At 41.2% G+C, this 25,614-nt stretch overlaps 1 protein-coding gene across 1 annotated transcript; it reads right to left on the bottom strand.

The window, feature by feature from the left end:
* Positions 1-6,695: 6,695 nt before the first annotated feature.
* LOC115473303 lies at positions 6,696-10,204 on the bottom strand. Its single transcript, XM_030208142.1, has one exon. The coding sequence runs from the start codon at positions 10,176-10,178 to the stop codon at positions 8,871-8,873; it is 1,308 nt and encodes a 435-aa protein (XP_030064002.1). The 5' UTR covers positions 10,179-10,204; the 3' UTR covers positions 6,696-8,870.
* Between the last annotated feature and the right edge of the window lie 15,410 nt (positions 10,205-25,614).

Here is a 25,614-nt window from a genome sequence, read left to right as displayed (position 1 = left end):
CATGTGCACGTCTCGCCATGAACAATGGCTCCACACGTGGTTGGCTATGACGCATGGCCGTCTGTGACGCATTGCTGTCATGCGTGCGGGACCTACGTGCGGAGTTCCCCTTATATGGGAGTTTTCATAAATGGATCATTATCACAAATGTGAACTTCATACACAATATATTTCCCATAGCTGCATGATCCGCAAGTACAATGCAGTTGCGGACATCCAGATACAGGGAAAATTTACGGAACAATGAAAAATATCAAGTACAGTAACATTTCTCAAGTACCGTATTCTTAGTATATTTTGGCCAGCCCTGATTTGGCCGGTTGGAACCGCGAAAATCGAATGTTTCATGGCGGCGTTTTTACTATGCTTTGCCCAAATCAAATTTGGCCGGCCTCGATCGCGATAATGGTACGTTTATGGCCGGCCATATTATTTTTAATTATTCCTGCCTGTTTTCACCCGCCTATATGAAGCCGGCCAAATTCTGAGTTCGCCGGCGTTTCGATTATGCCCCTCCAAGTCAATTAAATAGGCAGAAAAGATAATGACAAAAGAAAGAAGGATGCTTGGGTGCATAGCGAAAGGAGTAGTATAAGTTTTATTTACCTTTTGTCAAAGCTAATTTACATAATTGGCAGATGCCACACTCACTTCTGGATAGTCAGCCAATCAAAATTGAATATCTGCCTTAACCCTATTTCCTCTTCGCTCATGCCCCAATCACTCTGCCCAAGCCACAGTCCACCCCTTTTGATGATGTCACTGGATGTGTTATCAAAGCCCCTCTTTAATCCATTTGTTTATGCAGCACCTGTTCTTATATACAATTCAAATTTATACTTAGCATTCCTTATGCACTTAAGATTACATAGGCAGATGATGAAATATACTATGTTCCCAGTTTTACAGTTGGAAAACTGATGCAAAGAATAAACTGTGCCCTTGGATGGGATTGATCACTGTAAATGTGGTAGATGATCTACTACAATCTGGGGTTATATGAAGTTGCAATACTACTGTGTCGATCTGATAATAACATAATACTAAGCAGTATTATATTATCAGATTGACACATTAGTTTCATTATAATATATAGGTTAAAACATGACATTGTGCAGGTAATGTGTCCCGTGCATTATTTTTTTATTTTAAACTTATACTAGGCAAGCTTTAGCTTTGTATTAAGGGGATGTACTATCCATGGAGGTAATGTAAGATGACTTGTTACAATTTTGTAGCATGACAATTCTAGCATGATTAAGAAAAGTGGCCTGTGCTGGATTTACAGTTTGTTAACATTTTTACACTATTAATATTCCCAAATAAAATGTGTTTTTGAATGCGCCAGCTTCTAGGGTTCCCTCTTGAGACAAACACCATTTATTTGTGGAAGTTACTTGGGGGGTCCTTCTACCAAGCTGCATGCTTACCATGGGACACAGTGAGGCATCCCACAGTGAATTTGCATTGTGCACACACAAACCAGGTAATAAAAAATATTTTTTTTCATGGGGGGGGCTCTTAAAGAGTGGGCATTTATAAGCTAATCAGCCTGATTGCATTATCGTGCACTGATTAGCACAGGATTAGCTCGTGAGTCCTTCCCACCTACAAAATAGATGTTGGTCCATGCTCACATGCTAGGTTTTGTTAATGGTCGCACACTAATTAGTTATTTTTATTATTTAATAGGATTTATTTACTGCCTTTTTGAAGGAATTCACTCAAGGCGGTATACAGTAAGAATAAATCAAACATGAGCAATAGACAATTACAGCAGTAAAAATATTCAAAAACAATACAAACTATGGCATGGTATATTATATGCAATCAAAAAATCAAAAACTGTACAGAGTACAAAAAACAGAAACTATCAAATTATCCAACAATACTCTGATAATCAATTGCAAATCAAGCACTCATTTCAAACATTTACGTTTATTAAAAAACAATAGCCTCAAAAGCCCAGGGTACCTTTAAAGTAGGACACCAACTGTAATAGCTAACATCATAGGCTCCTCCTCTATCCAAAAAACAACTACAGAGTAAAAAACTTCCAAGAATCTTTAATAATGGAAGAAAACGTCTGTAGTAAAAAAAACGGAAGGAGGGGTGATAACTGTATATGATTTGAGTGCTTTTTTTTGTATTTAAATCATTTATTTATAATTTTTCATTTTACAAGGGTCACTTGCAAACAGTAATACAGAGATGATTGCACATTAATACAACTAGATATATGGATTATATACAATCTTTCTCTTTCTTAGACCACAAAGTGAAGAAAAATAGGGAGAGTGAAATAAGACAAGGAGATCAATTAAACAGTAAACAGAAAAAAGAAAACATGGTATTAACCTGATTATCCCCAGATATTACGCATCTAATACATAATTCCACATTGATCATCTGGTTGGCTTCCTCAAGACCAAATATGGCGTATAGTCAATTCATTTCATCGAGAATATACTTATTGTCCAGGTTTTAGTTAGAAATAATACATCTGATTACATTCTCTCTCTTTTAAAAACCAGAAATTATTTACTGAGACATATACTCAAGTCTCTAATTCAAATCCCACTGATTAATGCAATCCCAGTTTTCACAGGCTTCACTCCTTTCGAAGTAATAATTAAGGAAATATTTCTGAGGAAAACTTTAGGAGTCATACCTGGAACTCTGGGAAAAACAATAATCTCGACATTAATCATCCACAAAAACATCCACCTTATTATTCAAAGTTTCTGGTCCATTATCATTTTCACGATCGTAACCACTTCTTGCTTGTACAGAACTTCATCTGTCATATCAATTTTTTCACTCTCAGAGGGTTCAGTCAAATTGTCCATGCAACTCTCCAATAAGATCATATCTGAAACAAAGTTATTTACTACCGCCCGAAGCGCCTTCCAGATGGTATTCAATGTAACCTCCACGGAAGCCAACAAGATGATTTCTCTTGAGGTGTTTAGGAGTGGTTCCGCCGATTTGGGTTCTGCTGTAAACCATCCTCCGTTTCAGCATATGCCTCTAACTCACTCCTCCACTCCTTTGGACATGGTGGTTGAATAATTCGGGAGCGATGGAGTTGTTTTTCCAGGTCCAAGAGGGTCAGTGCTCCTTCGCCGGTGCTAATCAAAGGACTCGCCAAACCTTTCATCTGTGGGCAGTTCGATGCGCAGTGGTCCCGCACTTGCTGCTTAGGGGACAAAACACTGGCCATCAGCGGCTGACTGCCGGTTGTTCCCTTCCTCTCAGTTAAGGAAAATGCAATTGCAGAGAGGAAATTTACATAAAGAAGACAGAACCTCAGAGGGCAGCTGGGCCGTTGGGCATACGAACTCCAGGTCACCATCTCACCACTCTCCCAGTTTGGGACATTCTTTGTCTGGTTTCTCCTTATAAGCCTGTCTGATATGGGTAGCCCTTCAGCATAGCCCTCTGAGTCATTAAAACACAGAAGCCCCTCCACCACTAGAAGGTGGTGCCCCTTTGGAGGAGTTGAGTGCTTAAAAAGCAATACTATATTCCAATACAAAGATTTAAAAATATCTATACGTAGTATCACAGAACATAAAGTATCATCTATTTTCACTTCAGCTTGTAAATGAAACATAACGTGTTTAGTATTTCTATCTCATATTAGCTATTATACTGAAAGCAATCGTGGCTTAAAGTTGATATATTTCCATCTGTACAAACAATTCTAAAGTCTGTGTTGTACTTAGCTTGAGATGAAGGTAAAGAAGCTTGAGATGAAGGTAAAGATTGAATCGTTCACAATTTAACCAATGTTGCTTCTACCAGTGAAAAACAGCGAGAATGCCCTGGTCTTTAATCCTCTTTGATCCCCTAACCGGATCTCTATTTAATTTCACATAGAATCTTTCTCGACAGTAAAGGGACCCATCTGTTTCGCTGCTTCTTCAGGAGAAAATCCAAATAACAAGTATTTTCAATCCTAGTGAACTATTTACAATGTCAACATAATACGTAATAGAACATTGATAGTGAATGGTAAAGCAACATATAGATAGGTAAGAAAGTAGGAAGAGTTAGAAAGTAAGGTGATTGATTTAAAGAAAGTTGCACATGAGGTCATAGAAATGGTTAAATATTATGTCAGCTAGGGTAGGAGTGGATAAACATGTCCTGCTGCAGTATATGCAGCCTGAGTCACTCCTTGTGTGTGAGTGAGACTAACGAGTTAGTTACTTCTTCCATTAAAGGCCTGGTTGAAGAGCTAAGCTTTCACCTGCTTCCTGAAGTACAGGTGGTCTTGTGTTAAGCGCAGCCTCTCAGGCAGTGCATTCCAGAGTGTGGGGGCTACTCCGGAGAAGGCTCGCTTGCGAGTATCACATCGTGTAATGTCTTTTGGAGAGGGTGTGATTAGTGAAAGTCCTAATGGGAACATTATTTATTTATTTAGATTTTGCTCACACCTTTTTCAGTAGTAGCTCAAGGTGAGTTACATTCAGGTACTCTGGATGTTTCACTGTCCCAGGAGGGCTCACAATCTAAGTTTGTACCTGAGGCAATGGAGGGTTAGCATATGGCCATTAATTTGGAAAACTGGCCATTTTGCAGCTGCACAAAAAAAAATGACGTTAGTGCGCAGAAAAGACCTATGTAAGGATTTGCTAAGGCCATTTTTTAGTGCAGCTTAGTAAAAAAGGACCCCTTGGTGACTTACACTTCTGATAATGTTACATCGATTGAAGATATTTCAAAATAGCAGAATATATTGCACATGTTTTTACAGATCTAGACATTTGGTAGTTTACTACTACTAATCATCATTTCTATAGCGCTACTAGATGTACGCAGCGCTGTACACTTGAACATGAAGAGACAGTCCCTGCTCTACACAGCTTACAAGGAGGAAGACCTACAGAAAAGATTTAATATTCAAGATACAAGCGATACTAATAATCCTTTTGACACCCTTTTGTTATGTATTTTGTGGTTTTTCACAATTTTTTAATGTTGCTTTTCAGTCAATGACATAGTTCTTATTTTGTTAAGAAACATGCAAAATGAGAATTATAAAGATGGAGAGTGGATGTGTTTTTGTCACTACTTTTACTAAGAACCATGCAGTACAACTAAGGATCAATCTCTGGATTATTATTTTTTTTTTTTTTGCATTATTGTCCTCATTAAAAGAATTTTATTGCCATTTAAGTAAACGTTTTTTGAGATATGTGCCCAGCCCTAACTATTACAGAAGGAAAAAGTAGAGACTAATAGATGATTCACCACTGGAGACGTGAGTCCAACAGTCTTTATTATATCAAAGATAACGACCCGACACAGGCCGTGTTTCGACGCTAAAAAAGCGTCTGCATCAGGGGTCAATAAATACACCAAGTAGTGAATGCAAAATGAGGAGTCCTACTTGTATGTGTGTTGTCAACTCACTAATCACATAGCACTAAACAGAAAATGCTGGACACAAACTATCAGAGCCCTAACTATTGGCATATACAGATAGTTTCATTTTAGCACCTTTATTATTATTTTGCTTTGGTCTTATATTTCTAATATATATTCTTGATTGCATACACTTTATGTTAAGTTTTTGGTGTGTGGCCATATGATTTATCCATTTCATAGTTTATCTTCAGATTTTTAAAACCATTAAGACAGCCAGCTCTTGTGAAACATGGCAACATTGGGTCTTTTTTTCTTGTAATTTTTCATTACTTTGTCGTTGGCCCTCTGGGGGATCATTATAAAGTGCATTAAGAGCTTAACATGTGCTAATTTCCATATTAAGAGCTATCTCACAAGCATGCCAACTGCTAAGGTAGTGGGTTTGTAGCTTGAACATACTAATTTCCCTTTTATAAAGCTGCAGCAAAAGGGGGCCTCACTTGCGTCCACGTGTGTTTTTGACATGCACCGAGGCTCCCTTTTATCACAGCAGGTAAAAGGCAAGTCCGTTTTTTTTTTCAGGCAATGGCTGACTTGCCACACAGCCATTGAGGTAGCGGTAAGGGCTCCCATGCTAACCTAGTGGTAACTAGGCAGTGCGCAGCACTACACAATTACCTCTGGGTACACACCGGCGCTGCACTGTGGTTGGGAACTACTGCCAAGCTGCTGCAGTAGCCCAGCGGTACTTCCCTTTTAGTGAGTGGTATTGGGCTTACTGCCACTTTGTAAAAAGACCCAGTTGGGGTGGGAACTAAGCAGGCCATAGGCAGAGAATGAGCTTGGGTTTTTGCCAGGTACTTGTGACCTGGTTTGACCACTGTTTGGGAATATAGGATACTGGGCTAGATGGACCATTGGTCTGACCCAGTATGACTATAGTATATAGCAGTTAACATGTGCTGTATGTGGTGCAGTTGGCTTAGCTTCACTTAACATCTCCTCAATAGTGCTAAGTGCAGCTGTACTAATTTATGTTAAGCTGAACCTGCTGTGCACTGCCGTGAGTGAATCTCTTCATAAAGGCGGATAATAAATCTCAATAAATAAATAATTGTAACTAGGTTCTAGGAATTCTAATGCTCATGTCCATGCATTAATTGCAGAAAACAGGGCAGGCATCCCCCCCCCCCCCCCCCCCCAAGAATTAGCACACAGACTTTGCATCTACCTACCCCAGGCTTTTGCACTTTTTTTTTTTGAAATTGTACTTTAACAGCAAAAATTAAACACACTTCAGCAAAAGACCCCCTCCCTTTTTTATATTGATATTTCAAATTACTTTACAAGAAAAAAATCTTGTTTAAGAAAAGTGTTAAGTTACAACACCAACAGTACAAAGTGAAATAAATTTAAAGAAATAAACACTCAAGTCCAAAAATAAGGGGATCCAAGAATCAAATGCAGGATTGTCACAAGTCTCTAAATCAAAATATGCGGCATATACGAACAGAGCAAAAATTTAAACTCCAGCTATCGGTATTCTAGCTGATATAAATGTTGTTAATTGTTGAGATTCCAGAAATACATATTTTACTTGACTCAGTCTAACAACACATTTACAGGGAAACTGTAGATGAAATGTCCCTCCTAATTGAAGTATAGCTGGCTTCAGCAAAAGAAACTCCTTACAACGCTTTTGCGTTTCCTTGGCTATGTCTGGAAACAGGTTTACCTTCAAGCCGAGAAAAAGCTTCTCTCGGTTTTTAAAAAATAATTTAAAGAGCCAATTTTTGTCAGGAGTTAGAACTAAAGTGGCTACCAAAGTAGCAGGCTGTATTTGTTCCAATTCGGAGGTTTCCAGAAGTGCTGATAAATCTGTTAAATCTCTTCCAGTTTGTGGGGTATTCTTCTGTGGAATATAGAAAACTTGACTGAATGGTGGATAATTTTCCTCAGGAATATTTAAATTTTCTCACAGGTAACGTTTCAACATATCAATTGGTGATATAAATCTCGATTTAGGAAAATTAATCAGTCTTATATTGTTGTTTCGAGTGTAGTTTTCAAACACCTCCGCTTTCCTTCTCAAATTACTTAAATCTTTCATCATTACCGTTTGAACTTCTATAGTAGATGTAATTTTAGTCTCTAACTTCTCCAATTTTTCATTGATCTCTTTTATATCAGCTTCATTTACCAGAGTTATTTTTTCAATAGAAATTACTTTTTCAGAAAAATCATTACTTTTAACAGACATGGAGGCTCATTTTCAAAGCACTTAGCCTCCCAAAGTTCCATAGAAACCTATGGAACTTAGCCTCCCAAAGTGCTTTGAAAATATGCCTCATGGTAATCATAAATTGAGAGATAAGGTCCCAAAGGGAGTCCAGAGTTACCTCTGCTGGCTTCTTCAATACAAACTCTGGTGCTGATAGTGAGGTTCGTAAAGGACTCTGGAACTCTGTTTCTTGCATTCCTGCAGCTTCTAACACCAGACTGCTTGATTGGGACAGGAAACTCTGCCCGTCTCTAACCCCCTTGGATAGTACAGGAGCCCCAGTCTCAGGAGAGAAGCTCCTCGGCACACTTCCTGTCAGCCCAACAAGGGGGGAGCTAGTCACTGGCGGCTGCACAGGAGGAGTTTTCTGGTTAGGGCTTAAAGTTGTCTCCAGGCTTGAAAGTGCCGAAAGATCCTGCAACACGCCGGCACTTCCAACAGCTTCGCCCGTAACCCGTTGGCTCTGTCCTGGAGTGCTCACATACCGGTCCATAGGACCTACAGGTAAAGGGTTTGACAATGTTGGGACTCGAGCCATTGTTTTACCCCGTCTTTTCGGCATTATTGTAAGGTGAAAACGAGCAACTCTCACCAATTACATGCCGTCGCCATCTTGGATCCCTACATCCCAAAGACCCCCTCCCTTTTATGTGAACTCAAGTTTAGTGCTGCTAGTACCTCTTCATATAATAATGCATATACATTTCAACTATGACCCCAGAAATGCTTCTGCATGTATCATGTTAAAATTGGTGCTAGATTGCTGGATAGCTACTTTCTACTTGTATATGTCCCATGCAAAGGCAAACTTTATAAAAATTAACCCCTTAATAAGAAAGATTAAAACCACATTGGTATTAGTGTAAACCAGGTCCCAGAAACTCCTCTGCCCTCCAGATTGTTTTCAGCTATACAGGAATTGCCAGACACTTGTGACTGACCTTGGCCCAGATCAGCATGGCTTATCTAAAAGAATTAGTCAGTAAAGGGAATTCTTAAAACAGAGTACAATCACATAATCACTCCCACCCGTATTCACTGTTCTTTAATTAAACACTCCATTATAAATCACTTTAGTTTCTTTAATCCATAGTATGCACAATACAATACATATAACCCAAAGTGCCCCCAATATTCCAAGAAATTTCTTGGAATACAGGGGGCTCTTTAGGTTATATGTATTGTATTGTGCATATCTATGGATTAAAGAAACTTATCCCTCCTGCTTTGCTACCACTTGAGAAAACATGGTTTCATTAAGAACATGATTAACATTCCTAATTAGCAAGGAGCTATATTTCCAGATAGTTGCATCTCGAATTAAGGATTGCTTGGGTAGGTGTGCTTGGTGAGGTTCTCGGCAATGAAAAATAATTGCAATGTCACTGGACACTTTCAGGTTCGCATCAGAGGGCTTCAGAACTAAGTGAACAGAAGTCTGATAAACTATCCTGGGATTGAGGATTATTTTCCGGTTATTGAAGACGTTTGGCCTGTCAGGTTCTCTGTAAATGTGCTGCAGTATGTTAACTCCTGGTACATTATGCCATGATAGAATGTTAAAATCTGAAGTGGACACAGTTACGGGGAAAATATGATTTTCAAAAAGAAAAACACCATGATTTGGGTTTTGCTCTTGGAGATATTCCATCATTGTGGTCCAGTTCCAGTGTTTAAAAGGTAGAATTATTTCATCAAGGTCATTGAGCAGTACATACTTGCTTGTGTACATATTTCTATAGATACAGTCATTTAATGCTGTAATCTGTCCATAGTAGCCAATGTCTTTGGCATCCATTGAATAATGCCACTTGCTGGAAGTATTTAGGTAGTCTTTGATGGGCCAGGAGATCACTTCCACAGTACCTTCTGTGATATAATACTGCAGGAGTTTTTCCATCAGTTGGCTGCAGTTGGTTTTATAGATTATCACTTTCTGTGCCCCCAGTAGCTTATACATTTCCATTGAGTGAATAAACTGCAGGGCATTATTATAATTTCCAAACATAGTAGAAATGCAGACTGTGAATTCAGCAGAGAGTGCTGTAGGCTCACGATTCTTTATTTTAAATGTTGGCATCTGCTCAATATCTCCTTCGGGGAATGGGTGAATTGACACATACTTTGCATCACAGTTCATTGGGATTGAACAGAGCAGATCAGCTGTGCCATAAGGGAACCCAAACCTATCAGAGTGCAGGTCTATTATTGCCATTACGCTGTGGTTATTCCTATTGGAACCACAGCAAAACAGACAATAGAGCTCCTTCACTTCTTTATGGTGAATTATTGCAAGTACACGGAGTATATTATGTCTGGTATCAAAATATGGCGAGATTATAAAAGTTCTTCCATCTTTCAGTGGTGTGATGGCTGCATTGGCACTTTCTTTATTGCAATAGTGGTTCTTTGGCTTTATCATTAGAGGCAGATGCTTTCTTTGCTTATACAGCATCCACGTGAACATGCTAGTTGTAAGGATGATAACCACCAGGATGACTTTTCTCTTGCTACAGCACATTTCTGCGAAGAATTTGCTCAGATGTATGTGAACGAGGCTCGCTGAAATAAAAAGTGAGACTGAATTTGCTAGAAAAATACAAGATGCTTTTTTTGACATATTAAAAGGTGACAAAGTTTAAAATTAAATCTCCTAAGAACTCTAGCAGCAGTTTAACAAGACTTTGGAGACTACTTGAATGCTGAGTGGATCATCTGGAAATTGCCCTGAAACAAATGGACAAGGTTTTGCGTAGGCTTGGAAATACCCATTTCCTTATGTGATGCTTTTAAATGTTAAACCACTGCACATTAAGTTTAAATGTTACTGATGAAAGTTGGCAGGATGTAAGGTTTATTTTAAAAAGAACAAGAAATATGCTTTGCAAACAAGAAGCACCACAGATACAAAGCAGAACAAATGCGACAGTGATGCCAGGGCCCCATGTGATAAGAGGACCTAGTTCCTTTTATTTTATAGAAATATTCTCATTTTAAAGAGATTTAAAAACCACACTCAAAAAGACATCTGTTAAGGAAAAAAAACCTGACACATTGTGCCCCATTTACTAAAGCCACACTAGAGGCTTGTTAGTGTAATGGAAATCAAGATAATTCTACATATATATAATGATTATGCTTACTTTGTTATAGAATTTACATTCTGTAGAATAATAGAATTGTATCAGACCTTACTGCAGAATTTAATAATCACTGAAATAAGTTGCTAAAGTAAGAAAGGTCACACATATGTCATGCTTGTAATTAACTAGCTTGTTAGGAAGAAGTAGGCCAGAATCATCTCAGGAGTTTGGAATGTTTTAATTAACTGAGAGAATGAAGGAAGTGTATGTGTCTGATCTAAAAAAAGTAGCTGAAGGGGAAAGGAAGGGCATCATTATATTTTCTTTCTTATTATTTGTTAACCAGAACTATAGCACCTGGTGATTGTGGGATAACAGTATTCCTGACTATTTAAGGTTACATTGAATCAGTATTGACAGACTGCTGACTGAGTTTCCTTATGTTTGGTAGTCTCCCTTCATGCAGGTTTGATTTACAAATAAAGATCTTTATATAATTGAGCCCAGAGTTCTGCGAGTTTCTTCAGTAAAGGGAAAATTTCCATAACAGTTAGCCGTGTAGATGCCCATAATATTCCTATGGGCATCTATGTTAGTGCACCTTAGTAAACAGGGCCCATTATTATGTGTTTAAAAATGAGCTGCTCCGGGGAGTAATCTGTAAAATAAGACTTTACTCATATCAAAAATCTCAGTTTCATTAACACATTCAATATTACAACTGAAAATAAAATGAAAGTAAAACATTATGGAGGAATTCATCAATTTATTAATTTATTTAGATTTTACTCACACCTTTTTTAGTAGTAGCTTAAGGTGAGTTACATTCTGGTACTCTGGATATTTCTCAGTCCCAGGAGGGCTCACAATCTAAGTTTGTACCTGAGGCAATGGAGGGTTAAGTGACTTGCCCAAGATTACATGGAGCAGCAGTGGGATTTGAACCAGCCACTTCTGCAAGTTCATTTTTCAATTCTACTCTGGGATGAATACCATCTGGTCCAGGAGATTTGCTACTATTCAATTTGTCAAATTGCCCCATTGCATCCTCCAGGTTTATAGAGATTTAATTCAGTTTCTCTGACTCATCAGCTTTGAATACCATTTCTGGCACTGGTATATCTCCCAAATCTTCCTTGGTGAAGACCAAAGCAAAGAATTCATTTAATCTCTCTGCTATGGCTTTCTTTTCCCTGATTGCCCCTTTTACCCCTTGGTCATCTAGCAGCCCAACCGATTCTTTTGCCGGCTTCTTACTTTTAATATACATAAAAATATTTGTACTATGTGTTTTTGCCTCCAACGCAATCAAGTAGTGTTAAGGCCTTAAATCACGCTATTTGGTTCTTAACACAACTTAAACATCCCAAACAATGCTCGATAAAAGGAGTGTGGCAATATTTAGGTTGCTGGTTAAGTAGTAATGAGAAGCAAAACAAGCAAATGCATGCTTTACATTGCATTACTATACAGATATCCAAATGCAACTTGTGGTAATGTTAAGGCCCAAAAGCACAACAAAATAATCAAGAGCTTTTTACTGGCGTTATTTTACCACATGGGAGCTTCGGGCCGCAAAGCAACATCCTGATGCTCCCTGAATTCCAGTGCAGGGTCCCCCCTGGCTTCTGGCCTCCCCTTGGTTTAAAGGCCACCCACCTCTTACAAGTTCAAGCCCCCACTCCCCTTATCCCCACCTCAAAAGGTAGCCCTTATTCCCACATTACTAATTAGTCCTTGATGCTAAACCATTTTTGTTAAGCCAGCGTCCAATGTTGTAACCCATTATTATGTAAATATGTGACAAAAAGGGGAACACTTTTGAAGATAAATATTTGATTTATAGGATCTTTTTGTCTTGCAAAGAAGAAATTGTCAGTATATTGAACCCCTGACTGCAACATGGATTTGAGCAACATCTGTGTTAGAGAAAGACTGCAGTTTCAGATATGTTATTCCAGTTTTATATATTGTGATTCACCTTGGGATTAAAATTGTGAGCAGAAAAGCACCAGCTGCATTTAAAAAAAGTATTGACCACACAACTGTGATGACTTAACTTGGAACTATTGATTAAGCAGTGTTGAAACAAACTTCTTTAATGTGATCTTAATAGTCCCTAGTTTCAGGAGCAGTCTTGCTGGCCAGCTCTTGTGTTTGACCTTACAACCCAAAGCAGTGTGGTAGAATAGGGCTGTCAGAAATCCAGGACTGGCTTAATAGATTTAGTAGGGATATTTTAATTAGTCACTCCGGGCCCTGGGGGCTCAGGAAAGGAGGAGTAGGGGAGAGAAACGCCTTTTTTTATTTAAATTTTTGTGGGTCAAACTTAAAGGAGCAGGGCTGGCTGTCAGCAGCACATTCTAAAAATGATTCAGTGTACCTGATTAGCTAATGGTGAAAAGTTGAAAATTTTTTGAAAAGAATTCCACTATAAATAAGCAAACTTTTTGTTTGCAGACACCTACAATTTGCTTTCATTGCTGTAAGGTTTAGCACAGCATTAATTTTCAATGCATGTTCAGTCTTCCTGGTAATGTCATAAGACACTTTTTCCTCAAACTCTTGCAAAATGAAAAATGATTTAAACAATGTTGGAGAGAAGAAAGCAAGCTGGTTCACTCGGAGGAAATTGTTCTTTTCAGAGGGTGATAGCTGATATTACCTACTGGTAGAGACTGTCCAAACCAACACTGTTACAACCTTTAGCATAGTTTAGGATCATAGGAGCCAGCTCTTTGGATACCAGTGGGTGCTAAGCACTCACAATATTGAGTAAGCTCCTTCTTTGTGTCCAGGGATTGGTTATTTGAATTGTATTTGGCACACCCAATCGTCTTGAAATGTTGGTGCCCATGGTCAGTGATAAGAACAGAGTTGGAATGTTACAAGACATGGGGGGAGGGTGCTGGCATAGGCAACTCAAACAAAAATAATCCCAAATTGCAGTGCAACTTCAAATAAGGCAGTAATGTGAATGTCCAAGTGGGACCATACCCAATATTTGAATGGTAAAGGTTGATGTGTAAACTCATCTAGCCATAATGGTAGAGGTCCAAAAAGGTAAAGCAACTGAAACAGACCTGAATTAACAGAAGATCTTGTATAGCTCACAGATGGGAAATATTCTTAGCAGTGATATGCATTAACACTAGATTCAGTAAATGGTGGTAAAGACCTGAATCTAGTCCTGAATGCATATTGCTTCTAAGAATATTTCTCATCTGTGAGCTGCACAACCTTTACTCTTCAAATATTGGGTACAGCCCAGCTTTGGCATTCACATTACTGCCTTATCTGAAGTTGTTCAATAGTCACACAATTCATTATCAAAGCAGTGTGATAGAATAGGGCTGTCAGAAATCCAGGACTGGCTTAACATAGATTTAGTAGGGATACTTTAATGAGTCACACCGGGCCCTGGGGGCTCAGGTAAGGAGGAGTAGGAGAGAGAAATGCCTTTTTTTATTTAAATTTTTGTGGGTCAAACTTAAAGGAGCAGGGCTGGCTGTCAGCAGCACATTCTAAAAATGATTCAGTGTGCTTGATTACTAATGGGGAAAAGTTGAATAAATTTTGAATAGAATTCCACTATGAATAAGCAAACCTTTTGTTTGCACATGTTACAAGAAATGATTTATCTTGGGGGAAAGAGCTCTAGAGCACTCGCTACTGTTTATAATTTAAGAGCAGGCACTGTATTTATAAGTTTTAGGATATTAATTTCTCCACCAATCACCAAAGGTGATAATTGCAATAAATTAAATAAATTATGTATATATAAAAGATACCATATACTCAGAACACAAAGAGACCGTATTTTTAGCTTCAAAAAGGTTGATTTAATATACAATTGCACACGAGAGGTAGGTTTTTAAAAAAGGATCTTAGAACAGAGAATTTGTGCATAAAATAGAACAAAGTAGCAGGTAGGTTAACTCACAGTCCTTGTTACAAGCATGCTGTGGTCCAGCTGATTGATGAGCACATGATCAGGAGCAAGGCATCAGCAGACCCCAAAGAGAGCAGCAGGTCCCAAGAGGAGGCAGGTTCCAAGAGAGCGAGCTGGGCTGTTTCCAGGCCTTTATAATGTTAGCAGAGAAGCATGGTGTGTGCATGTCCTGGATATTTTGCAAGGCATTATGGTTAATGTAGTCTGTTCACATGACCACATTATAAGTCCTTCTTTCTGCAGATGTCTTGGTGTCCATTTGTCTGATAGATGATGAGAGGGGCAGGTATACCTCTGATGACAGGCAAATGTTCTGTTTATGCTTTTCCTCTGAGTTCTTTGTTTTCAATGGGGTATTCAGGTGCCCACCTTAGACAAAAGAGAGATATATAGCTTCTTCTGCCCTCCCACCTAACAAAAGCTTGACTTTGTTAAGTGTTTGTAATTGACTATCCCTGCTATCAGAAGTTCCCAGAAAAAGGGATAGGGAGAGAGGGGCTTGAAATGAAACTATTTTCTCTGCTGCAGTATCAAAAATATATTTTTAAACGCTGCACAAATATATTGGTGTATATATATGTATCTGATCCAACACAACATCATGCTACACATTTAATTCTGATGATTGGCTTATACCATAACACACATACCTACAATTTGCTTTCATTGCTGTAAGGGTTAGCACAGCATTAAGTTTCAATGCATGTTCAGTCTTCCTGGTAATGTCATAAGACACTATTGTTATGCTGTTAATATAGCTGTAAGTTTTATGTCGTTATACCTGTTGGACATCACCTTGAGTGAATCTCTTCATAATGGTGCTTTTAGGGGCAAACTGAGCAACAATGCTATAGGCATGTGTGCAAGCAAAGCTTTTATTCCACTTTCAAACTTTCAATTCATTTGTGCATTTGTTTTATGTATTAAAAATAAATGAAAGAGCAGCCTAATGGTTAGTGCAATGGCCTGAGAAACTGGGCTCGATTCCCACTGCAGCTCTGTGTGACTCTGGGCAAGTCACTTAACTCTCCATTGCCCCTATAATATATAAACTGCTTTGTTGCCGCAGCAAGGATATCAAATCCCAATCCCTTTCTCCTTTCCCTTTTATGTTCTAATGCATATAACACACTTTTGTAAAGGTATATAAATTGATTGATAACATGTTAAAATTGATATTTAAACCCTCTTGCATGCACTAATTGGAAGGCCAAGGAACTGAATGCGTGTTCACAAAATGTGCATCCTAGTATTACACAGGCAGAGTAAAAGTGTTTCTAAAGATCTTTCAAACCAACATGAAGTATTGCTTATGATCTCTCCAGATGGAAGAAGTGTTTTCTACAAGTTTCTCAAAACCCTATGATGGCAGCGTAGGTGGTAAAGTAGTAGTGGCATAAATACACTGCAGATCAACTCAACAAGCCAGGGCTTTGAATCCTCTCTCAAAACATGTGGCCAACTTGTGATACCTTTGATCAGCCTGAACCAGTAGACCCACAAATAAGTCAGTTTTCCAGTGCTTGTTCTGGACTTTGAAGGCATTACTATTGAACATCTATTTTAGAGGGACAGATGACCCCCCCCCCCCCCCACCCCACCCCACCCCCCAAAAAACCTTCTCATCAACAATGAAAGCAATAAACAATGACCCTTTAAATAGGCCCTTTTGGTAAAAGGCAGAGAGAGAGACAATTTAAGGAGCAAAACATAACTGCTCAAAGTCAAGAGAAAAAAATTCTAAATATTTTATAAATTACTGTACCTTATTAAAAAATTTGCAACAACACATAGCAATTCTAAGAAAATACAATATTTGAAATAAAAAAAAATCATGGCACCGCCTTGAGTGAACACCGCCATGACTGAATTCCTTCAAAAAGGCGGTAAATAAATCCAAATAAATAAGATAAATTAAAAAATTTAAATGGCATTAAAGCTTTAGAGTAGTACACTGGAAGGTTAAAGGCTGTTCAAAACCTATTGATTCAAGATAAGAGTGACCTCAAGGAAGCTTGAAAATATAGAGGGGCATTTTTGATATGACATCTAAGTGCGACTTTGGACATTTTGCACAAAACATCCAAAATCTGAATAGCGAAGATGGTAATTTTTAAAAAAGAAAAACGTCTTATTTTTTCCCCAAAAATACCATTTCAAACAAGGTTTTGTGCTTTGTACTTTTTCATTTTAACCATTTTCTGAAAAAAAAGTTCAAGTGAAAAACATAGAAAATTAAGCTATTTCCTCTTCAAAGGGACACCACCTTGTAGTGATGGAGGGGCTTGTGTGTTTCAGTGATTCAGAGGGCTATGGTGTAGGGCTGCCCATATCAGACAAGCCTCTGAGGAGAAACCAGATGAAGTGTCCCAAACCTACAGGAGTCAAGATGGTGTTTGAGGCATCAGTTTTAATAATATAAGCTTTTTCCATGAAACCAAGAAAATATATTCAAACCCTGTAGTGTGGAACTTCTTAAAGTGCTTTTGACTTTACATTATAAACCTTATAGCTTATATAAGAATCTGTTTTAAGCAATTTTCTCCCCATTTGTGCTGGTTACAATGGAGAAGAAGAGGGGTCAGATATGTACCTACCTGCAGGTGCAAAGTTCTGTTTCTGAGCTGATTCAGACCTTGCTGGCATCATGACCCACGGATCTGCTACAGTGCCTTTGGAGGGCCTGGCCTTCAATGAATTGGGCCTTAGTGCAGGAGCCCAGAAGATAGACTGATTCCATCAAGATTGGGAGCAGTTTGTTGGCTTTTGCACTGTCTGTGAAAGGGGCAAAAGTTAGCCTCATCGAGTGGAGAGCCAGTGTGTGGAATGCCCCATTCCCCCCACCCCCCTTTTGAAGTGGCTGGGAGAGAGGTGATTGGGGATCAAGACCCGACACTTCAACAACTTTTGGTGCTGCTGGGTTGGTTTAGTATAGCATGGTTCCGTCCTTGTTGGATTACAGAAACCAGCAGTAGTTGACTGTGACTCCATATGGGACACCATCAGGATGCTGGATCTGTCCCTCTAGCAAACTGTGAAGCTATCTTTGGAGAAGTCCGGGGTTATCCAGGAACGCAAAAAGATCAGCACGCACATTCCTCAATCTCCACTACCCTAATTGCAAAGGGCTAAAATATAAATCTACTTATGCAACCAGTTTCTCATACATTTGCACGCAGCTATGGAACACACTACCGAAGGCCATAAAAACAACACAAGACCTAACTAACTTCTGAAGGCTACTGAAAACAGATCTGTTCAAGAAGGCATACCATAAACATCCATCTTAAGGTTGGAATTACTTATGTTCTTCATTATCCCTGTAAATGTTTAATTAGAATGGTATAGAAAACAAAAGAGTAGGGAAGGGACGCAGGCCAATCAAATCAATAATGCGATTCAGAGGTGGATTGCAACAAATAAGGGCCTCTTTTACTAAGTAGCGTTAGGCTCTAGGCGTGCCAAAATGACCTTACCGCCCAACTACCACATGCCTCTTGTGGTAATTTTATTTTTGGCGCACGTCCACTATGCATGTCTGGACATTTTTTTTTTGCTGCATGCCAAGTGGCATTTGATGCACGTAGGTCCTTACCGCTCAGATTCCTTACTGCTAGGTCTATGGCTGGCGGTAAGGTCAGATACCCAAAATGGACACTCTGCAATTTTGATTTTACCGCATGTCCATTTTCAACAAAAATTTTAAAAAGGCATTTTTGGTACGTGCATGGAAAAATATTTCTGCGCTCACCCAAAATCTATGCCTATACTACTGCAAACCACTTTTACTGCGGCTTAGTAAAAGGACCCCTTATTGAGCAGATATCAAAGCTTTGAAATTATCCTTTTCACTGGTGTGTGGTAATTAGAATGGTATGACATTTTTGAGCCCTTCCAGCTAATGATTTTCCTGGCTTCTAAGAAGCAATGGGATTTCTAGGTTATTTTTATTATACCTTCCTAGGATTTGTTTTTTTTAAAGCATCCTGATATAGTGGACTGACATAGTGATAATGTGTACCTTGGGGTAGATTTTTTTTAATGTGCTTTTCTAATCAAGGGTTATTCTTGATACAAATTATACATTTAAATCAAAAATAAAATAACAAAAATTTTAAAGCAATGGGTGATCTGCTTGTGCCAAGGTTGCAAATAAAACAAAAAGAGGCACTGCGGCTGAATTGGGGCCAATTAAGAAGAGAAAAGAGCATTGTTTGGTAAGAAGGTATTTGTCATAGGAAGGAAATGCTGGTAGTACTCTTTCCTGACCTTTTAGAAGTCATTAATACATTTTATTTAGTTCAGTGATCCAAAAGTTTAACAATTCTGCTTTTGTATTCAAACTGATCTTTCCCTTCCCTATACCCAATATTTGTTCTCTAAAATGATCAAGTAGCAAACTAATGTTGGCACATACAAAGAATACATGCTATATGGTGAGCCAAATCAAATGTTACAGATTTTTGGCTGTGCCTTTTAATTGTAGTAAGGCTTTTGACAATCCTACAGCCTGGGGCTGAAGGAAGGCGAACGTAAGCAAAATTTCTTCCGTGTATCATTCTCTCAGCTGCTAAAATCAACATGAAAAGAAGAAAAAAATTTAATGACATGAAATTAATGAATTCCAGGGTCCCTCCCTCCTTCCCACCCACCATTAATAAAATAGGGTGTTGGGTCAGGGAGCATTCTGTTACCCATTAATATTTTTAATATGAAAAATAAAATTATGACAATCTTAACCTAATCATAGACCGTATACCAAAACCCCACCCTGTCAACGCCCCCTGTTTGTTCACAGCTGTGCCATTCAATCCCCACTTAAACAGCATATATCTCTTACAAAACTAAACGTTTCACATAGCCTGAATAGTATGAAAATTTAGCCTTAGGAAGGTGACAAACTCAAAATTTCAAAGTAAATCCTGGCGTTGACAAGGCATAGAAACCAGAATCAGGTTCCAAATATTCCAAAGAGACCATGGTGTTTCAAAGCTCCTTTCTTCAGTGTCAAATCACATCATTGCTATTCTATGAATCTAGGTTTTCTAACCAGATATTTGGTGAGGGGAGATCCTATTCATTCTAATATATATTTAGTACATAGCCTTGATAAGGGTTGGTGATGGCCAATAAAAAAAATCATCAAATATCAAGGATACAAAGCAGTGGCTCTGAAGGCAGGACCAGACATTGCTGTAAGATTACATGTGCTTTGATACTTGTCACACAATGGTGTATCAAAATATCTGATTTGTCCATCATAATACTCACCGTCATCGACACGTTATGGGCCAGATCCAGTAAATGGTATTTAGGCATCAGGAATAATCTGTGCTTAGTGCTATCTGGCTATAAAGGCTGTCTGGGTTGAACACCATATATAATACTAGTAAAAAAAGGCCCGTTTCTGACACAAATGAAACGGGCGCTAACAAGGTTTTCCTTGGAGTGTGTGTGAGAGAGAGTGAATGTGCGAGTGTGTGTGACAAAGAGAGAGTGAGTGTGGGTGCGAGTGTGTCTGTGAGAGTGTGTGTGTGTGAGAATGAGAGTGTGTGCGAGTGTGTATGTGAGCCACAGTGAGTGTGAGGGAGTGTGTTTCACACAGATACAGTGTGTGTGAGAGAGAGTGTGTGTGTGAGACAGAGTGTGAGAGGGAGAGAGATTGAGGGTGTGCCCCTTCCCTCCCATTTCTCAGGACCCCCTTCTCCCCCCTCCTTTTATGGTCTCAGTACCCCCTCCATCCCCACCTCTCTGGTCTCAGGACCCCCCCGCCCCACCTCTCTGGTTTCAGGACCCCACCTCTCTGGCCTCAGGGCCCCCTCCCCCTCTCATCCCTGGACCCCCTCCCCCCTCTCTTGTTCCATGCACCCACTGACTGTCTCTGTGGCCTCGGTCTGCAATGAGGACGTGTGCTGCAGGCTCTCCCTTTTGTTAGTGCTAGCTGTTGTTCAAACTTTTTACCTGCTGCTGCTCCGGCAAGAGTGAAGGGGATGTTGTGTGTGCTGCTAAAGAGTGCGCTCGCTTTCGCTTCACGATCTGCTGTTCCTGTGAAGGGGATGTCTGTGTGTGCCGCTAAAGAGTGCGTTCGCTTTCAGTTCACGATCATCTGTATGTGTTCCCGCCCTTCCGTAAACAGGCTATCAGTGGTGAGCGGTGGTTGAATGCCGAGTGCTGTAGCGGCTAACGTGGTAAGGTTCTGTCACAGTTTGGTAGAAGTTTGCTGTAGATCAAGGTCTCAACCCAGTTGTTTGTTTTTTTGTCTCGCGCTTCCCGCCTCATGGGTTAGAATCAGCCCTGTTTTTTTTTTTGTTTGGTTGCGCGGTTCCCACCTCCTGGCTGCATTCGTGACCATCTCCTGATGTCAGGCAAGCAGGCTTCTACTGTGGGAGACTGACATCAGGAGATGGTTATGAACGCAGCCAGAGACATTAGAACATTGCAAGAGCAAATTATTATATTAGATAGCGCTTAGTGTGAATTCCCGTGTCCACTTTGGAGCACAAGAACTTATGCCTGCTGACAGGGCCGGTCTTAGCAAGTGCGGGGCCCTATGCAGACCAATTTCGTGGGGCCCCACCCCAGCTCCGCCCCATTGATACGATTATTCCATTTTTAGAACATTTTATAATGAAATTTCAAATAACGACAAATGAATCTAAACTTGTACAAAAAAACTGATTGAAATAATAAGCACAATGCTATCATGAAACCTCCCCTCCCCAGAAATTATTCAGTTCAAGTCCACTACAATTAGTAGTTCCAATTCTCATGACAAAGGAGAATAAAGGAAAAATATTAAGAAAAGATTCAGTACTTTCAAATTCCCCTATTACTCTGTAACCCATATATGCAATAAAATAAAAATGAAATGAAAAGATATACAATAAAATTAAGTGATGTGTAAAATATAATGTACAATATAAAACATATAGACCACCAAGGTATTAAAATTGTTTTAAAATATATACCACAACTCTCTGACTCAAGAAGACTCCGACTCTGTCTGTCATCCATAATTGTCTGACAACACAGAGAAAAAAAATAAGTAAAAATAAAATTGACACAATTAATACCTTATACACCAATATACCAGCCATAAGGAAAATGCAGACCGTCAACAATATGAAGCTAGCAAGGGATCATAATACCACAATTCTTATGTACAGCCACAAATCACCCTTTTGGAGGTAGTGTGTCATGATTTAGGCTCTACACCCTTTCTGATGTTTGGTGCCACCTTAGTAAGGCCAACACACTCTCTCTCCACTGCAAAACACTGTACACAAACTTGTGCAAAAACACACTCATAACCTTAACAAACCATAAACAGCACTAATTCCAAGGACAGGACGAGCTACAACCTTATGCGTGGCGTGGAAAGGCAACTGTAATTACACCGGGCTCTAAAACACCAGTGCACAACCTAGTGAAAAACAAACAAACAAACAAACAAACAAAAAGGGCTGCAAACTATACGCTAGCAGAATACTGTACCTTCCTTGATCGCACCTGAAAAACACATGAAGGCAAAATACTGAACTGGAAAGTTACCTCAAGAAGTCAGACTCAGCATGCAGCAATACTACAAAAATTGAAACTTACTTGAAAAATATCACAGATGCACATTTCCAAAAACTATTCAAATTACAGCCCACCAGATAAAACAAATGTGGGGACTAAACTTCCATCCAATATCCTATTAGTGTCCCAAACATATATATTCACTGCAGGGTTTACAAATTTTTATAGTCATCCACGATTTACTCCAAATTATTTTCGGGGTTCATCAGATCTAACTGCCTCTCACATCCATCTGAACAGTTATGTTCTTTGCGTCACAAGCGCAATGGTGTGGTGCAAATCCTCATTGAATCCCCTTCTTATCATTCATATCACACTGTTTAATTTCCAAGTCGTATAATTTATGTAATCCAGCAAAACTGTTTTTAATAATAAATTCTCCGAGGACAAGCAGGCTGCTTGTTCTCACTGATGGGTGACATCCACGGCAGCCCCTCCAATCGGAACACTTTCTAGCAAAGTCCTTTGCTAGTCCTCGCGCGCTGATGCGCATGCGCGGCCGTCTTCCCGCCCCAACCGGCTCGTGCCGGCCAGTCTTCTTTTGTCCGCGCTCGGTACGGTCGTGTTTTGCCATTCGCGCCCCGAAAGTTGACCTCGCGCGTCGTTTTTCGACTTCGCTTTTAAAAAATAAATAAATAAGAGTGTCGGAAGGAGACCTTTTCGGTCTGCTCCCTTCCTGTACTTCTAGTTTTGCCCCGGTAAGTTTTCTTTCATCGTCGGGGTAGGCCCTATTTAGGCCTCGATTCGAAGTTTTCTTCCCCTTATTTTTGTGGTGCCATTTTCGCCATTTCGAGTTTTGATCTCGCCGGCGCGATTTTTCCGCCCATGACATCGAAGTCTTCCAGCGGCTTCAAGAAGTGCACCCAGTGCGCCCGGGTAATCTCGCTCACTGACAGGCACGCGTCGTGTCTTCAGTGTCTGGGGGCTGGGCACCGCCCACAGGCCTGTAGTCTGTGTTCTCTTTTGCAAAAGCGGACTCAGCAAAAGTCGAAGAAGCATCGTCACCGGTCCCCTTCCCGTGTCGGCACCGAGAGCTCTGGGTCGCCGAGGGAGTCGGCACCCAGTAGGCATCGGCACCGAGAGGACCGCTCGCCCTCTGTTCAAGAGGTGTCGGTGCGCTCCCCTTTGGACAGCCCAGAACAGCCTCCACGCCCGGAACAGGTTCTGACATCGACTCCTGCATCGGCTTCCATGTCTTTTTCCACAGCCGCTCTGCACGAGAGCCTCCGGGCCGTTCTCCCAGAGATCCTGGGAGAGCTGTTGCGCCCTACCCCTCCGGTACCGGGGGTGCTTGCGCCACTGGTACCGTCGAGCGAGGCGCCGGCTGGCCCATTGCCCGGGGTGAGGTCTCCGACATCGGTGCCGCTTGCGGTACCGACTGCGGTAGCCTCCCAGGAAGGCTCCCCGACTACGTCGGCGGAGGGAGCTTCGCCGGTGCGGGCGAGGGAGTCTACCTCTCGACGCTCCCACCGTGGCTGTGGTTCCACGGAGTCGAGCCGGGCACGGCTGCAGACACAGGTCCGTGAACTTGTGTCTGACACCGATGGTGAGGCCTCGTAGAAAGAGGACATCAGATATTTCTCTGACGAGGAGTCTGAGGGTCTTCCTTCTGATCCCACTCCCTCTCTTGAAAGGCAGCTTTCTCCTCCTGAGAGCCTGTCTTTCGCTTCCTTTGTCCGGGAGATGTCTACGGCCATCCCCTTCCCGGTGGTTGTGGAGGACGAGCCCAGGGCTGAAATGTTTGAGCTCCTGGACTATCCTTCTCCACCTAAGGAAGCGTCCACAGTACCCATGCATCATGTCCTCAAAAAGACATTGCTGGCGAACTGGACCAAGCCTCTAACTAATCCCCACATTCCCAAGAAGATAGAGTCCCAGTACCGGATCCATGGGGACCAAGAGCTGATGCGCACTCAGTTGCCTCACGACTCTGGAGTTGTGGATTTGGCCCTAAAGAAGGCCAAGAGTTCTAGGGAGCATGCTTCGGCGCCCCCGGGCAAGGACTCTAGAACCTTGGACTCCTTTGGGAGGAAGGCCTACCATTCTTCTATGCTCGTGGCCAAAATTCAGCCCTACCAGCTCTACACGAGCATACACATGCGGAACAATGTGCGGCAGTTGGCGGGCTTGGTGGACAAGCTCCCCCCTGAGCAAGCCAAGCCATTTCAGGAGGTGGTCAGGCAGCTGAAGGCGTGCAGAAAATTCCTGGCCAGAGGGGTGTATGACACCTTTGATGTTGCGTCCAGGGCCGCTGCTCAAGGTGTGGTGATGCGCAGACTCTCATGGCTGCGTGCCTCCAACCTGGAGAATAGAATCCAGCAGCGGATTGCGGACTCGCCTTGCCGTGCGGATAATATTTTTGGAGAAAAAGTCGAGCAGGTGGTAGAGCAGCTCCACCAGCGGGACACCGCTTTCGACAAGTTCTCCCGCCGGCAGCCTTCAGCCTCTACCTCTACAGGTAGAAGATTTTTTTGGGGAAGGAAGACTGTTCCCTACTCTTCTGGCAAGCGTAGGTACAATCCTCCTTCTCGACAGCCTGCGGCCCAGGCTAAGCCCCAGCACGCTTGCTCTCGTCAGCAGCGTGCGCCTCAGCAAGGCCCCTCGGCTCCCCAGCAAAAGCAAGGGACGCGGCAGATGTTGAGATTGCTGGGTCACATGGCCTCCACAGTTCATGTGACTCCCATGGCCCGCCTTCACATGAGATCTGCTCAATGGACCCTAGCTTCCCAGTGGTTTCAGGCTGCTGGGGATCTAGAAGACGTGATCCACCTGTCCACGAGTTTTCTCAAATCCCTGTATTGGTGGACGATTTGGTCCAATTTGACTCTGGGACGTCCTTTCCAAATTCCTCAGCCACAAAAAGTGCTGACCACAGATGCGTCTCTCCTGGGATGGGGAGCTCATGTCGATGGGCTTCACACCCAAGGAAGCTGGTCCCTCCAGGAACGCGATCTGCAGATCAATCTTCTGGAGTTACGAGCGATCTGGAACGCTCTGAAGGCTTTCAGAGATCGGCTGTCCCACCAAATTATCCAAATTCAGACAGACAACCAGGTTGCCATGTATTACATCAACAAGCAGGGGGGCACCGGATCTCGCCCCCTGTGTCAGGAAGCCGTCAGCATGTGGCTCTGGGCTCGCCGTCACGGCATGGTGCTCCAAGCCACATATCTGGCAGGCGTAAACAACAGTCTGGCCGACAGGTTGAGCAGGATTATGCAACCTCACGAGTGGTCGCTCAATTCCCATGTAGTGCGACAGATCTTCCAGGTGTGGGGCACCCCCTTGGTAGATCTCTTCGCATCTCGAGCCAACCACAAAGTCCCTCAGTTCTGTTCCAG

Source organism: Microcaecilia unicolor, chromosome 6 (genome assembly GCF_901765095.1).
Source record: "Microcaecilia unicolor chromosome 6, aMicUni1.1, whole genome shotgun sequence".
NCBI classification, from domain to species: Eukaryota; Metazoa; Chordata; class Amphibia; order Gymnophiona; family Siphonopidae; genus Microcaecilia; species Microcaecilia unicolor.
This window is presented reverse-complemented; position numbering and strand designations above follow the sequence as displayed.

Excerpts from the sequence above, each read along its gene's own strand:
- LOC115473303 (XM_030208142.1), bottom strand. The coding sequence starts at position 10,178 with ATGTGCTGTAGCAAGAGAAAAGTCATCCTGGTGGTTATCATCCTTACA.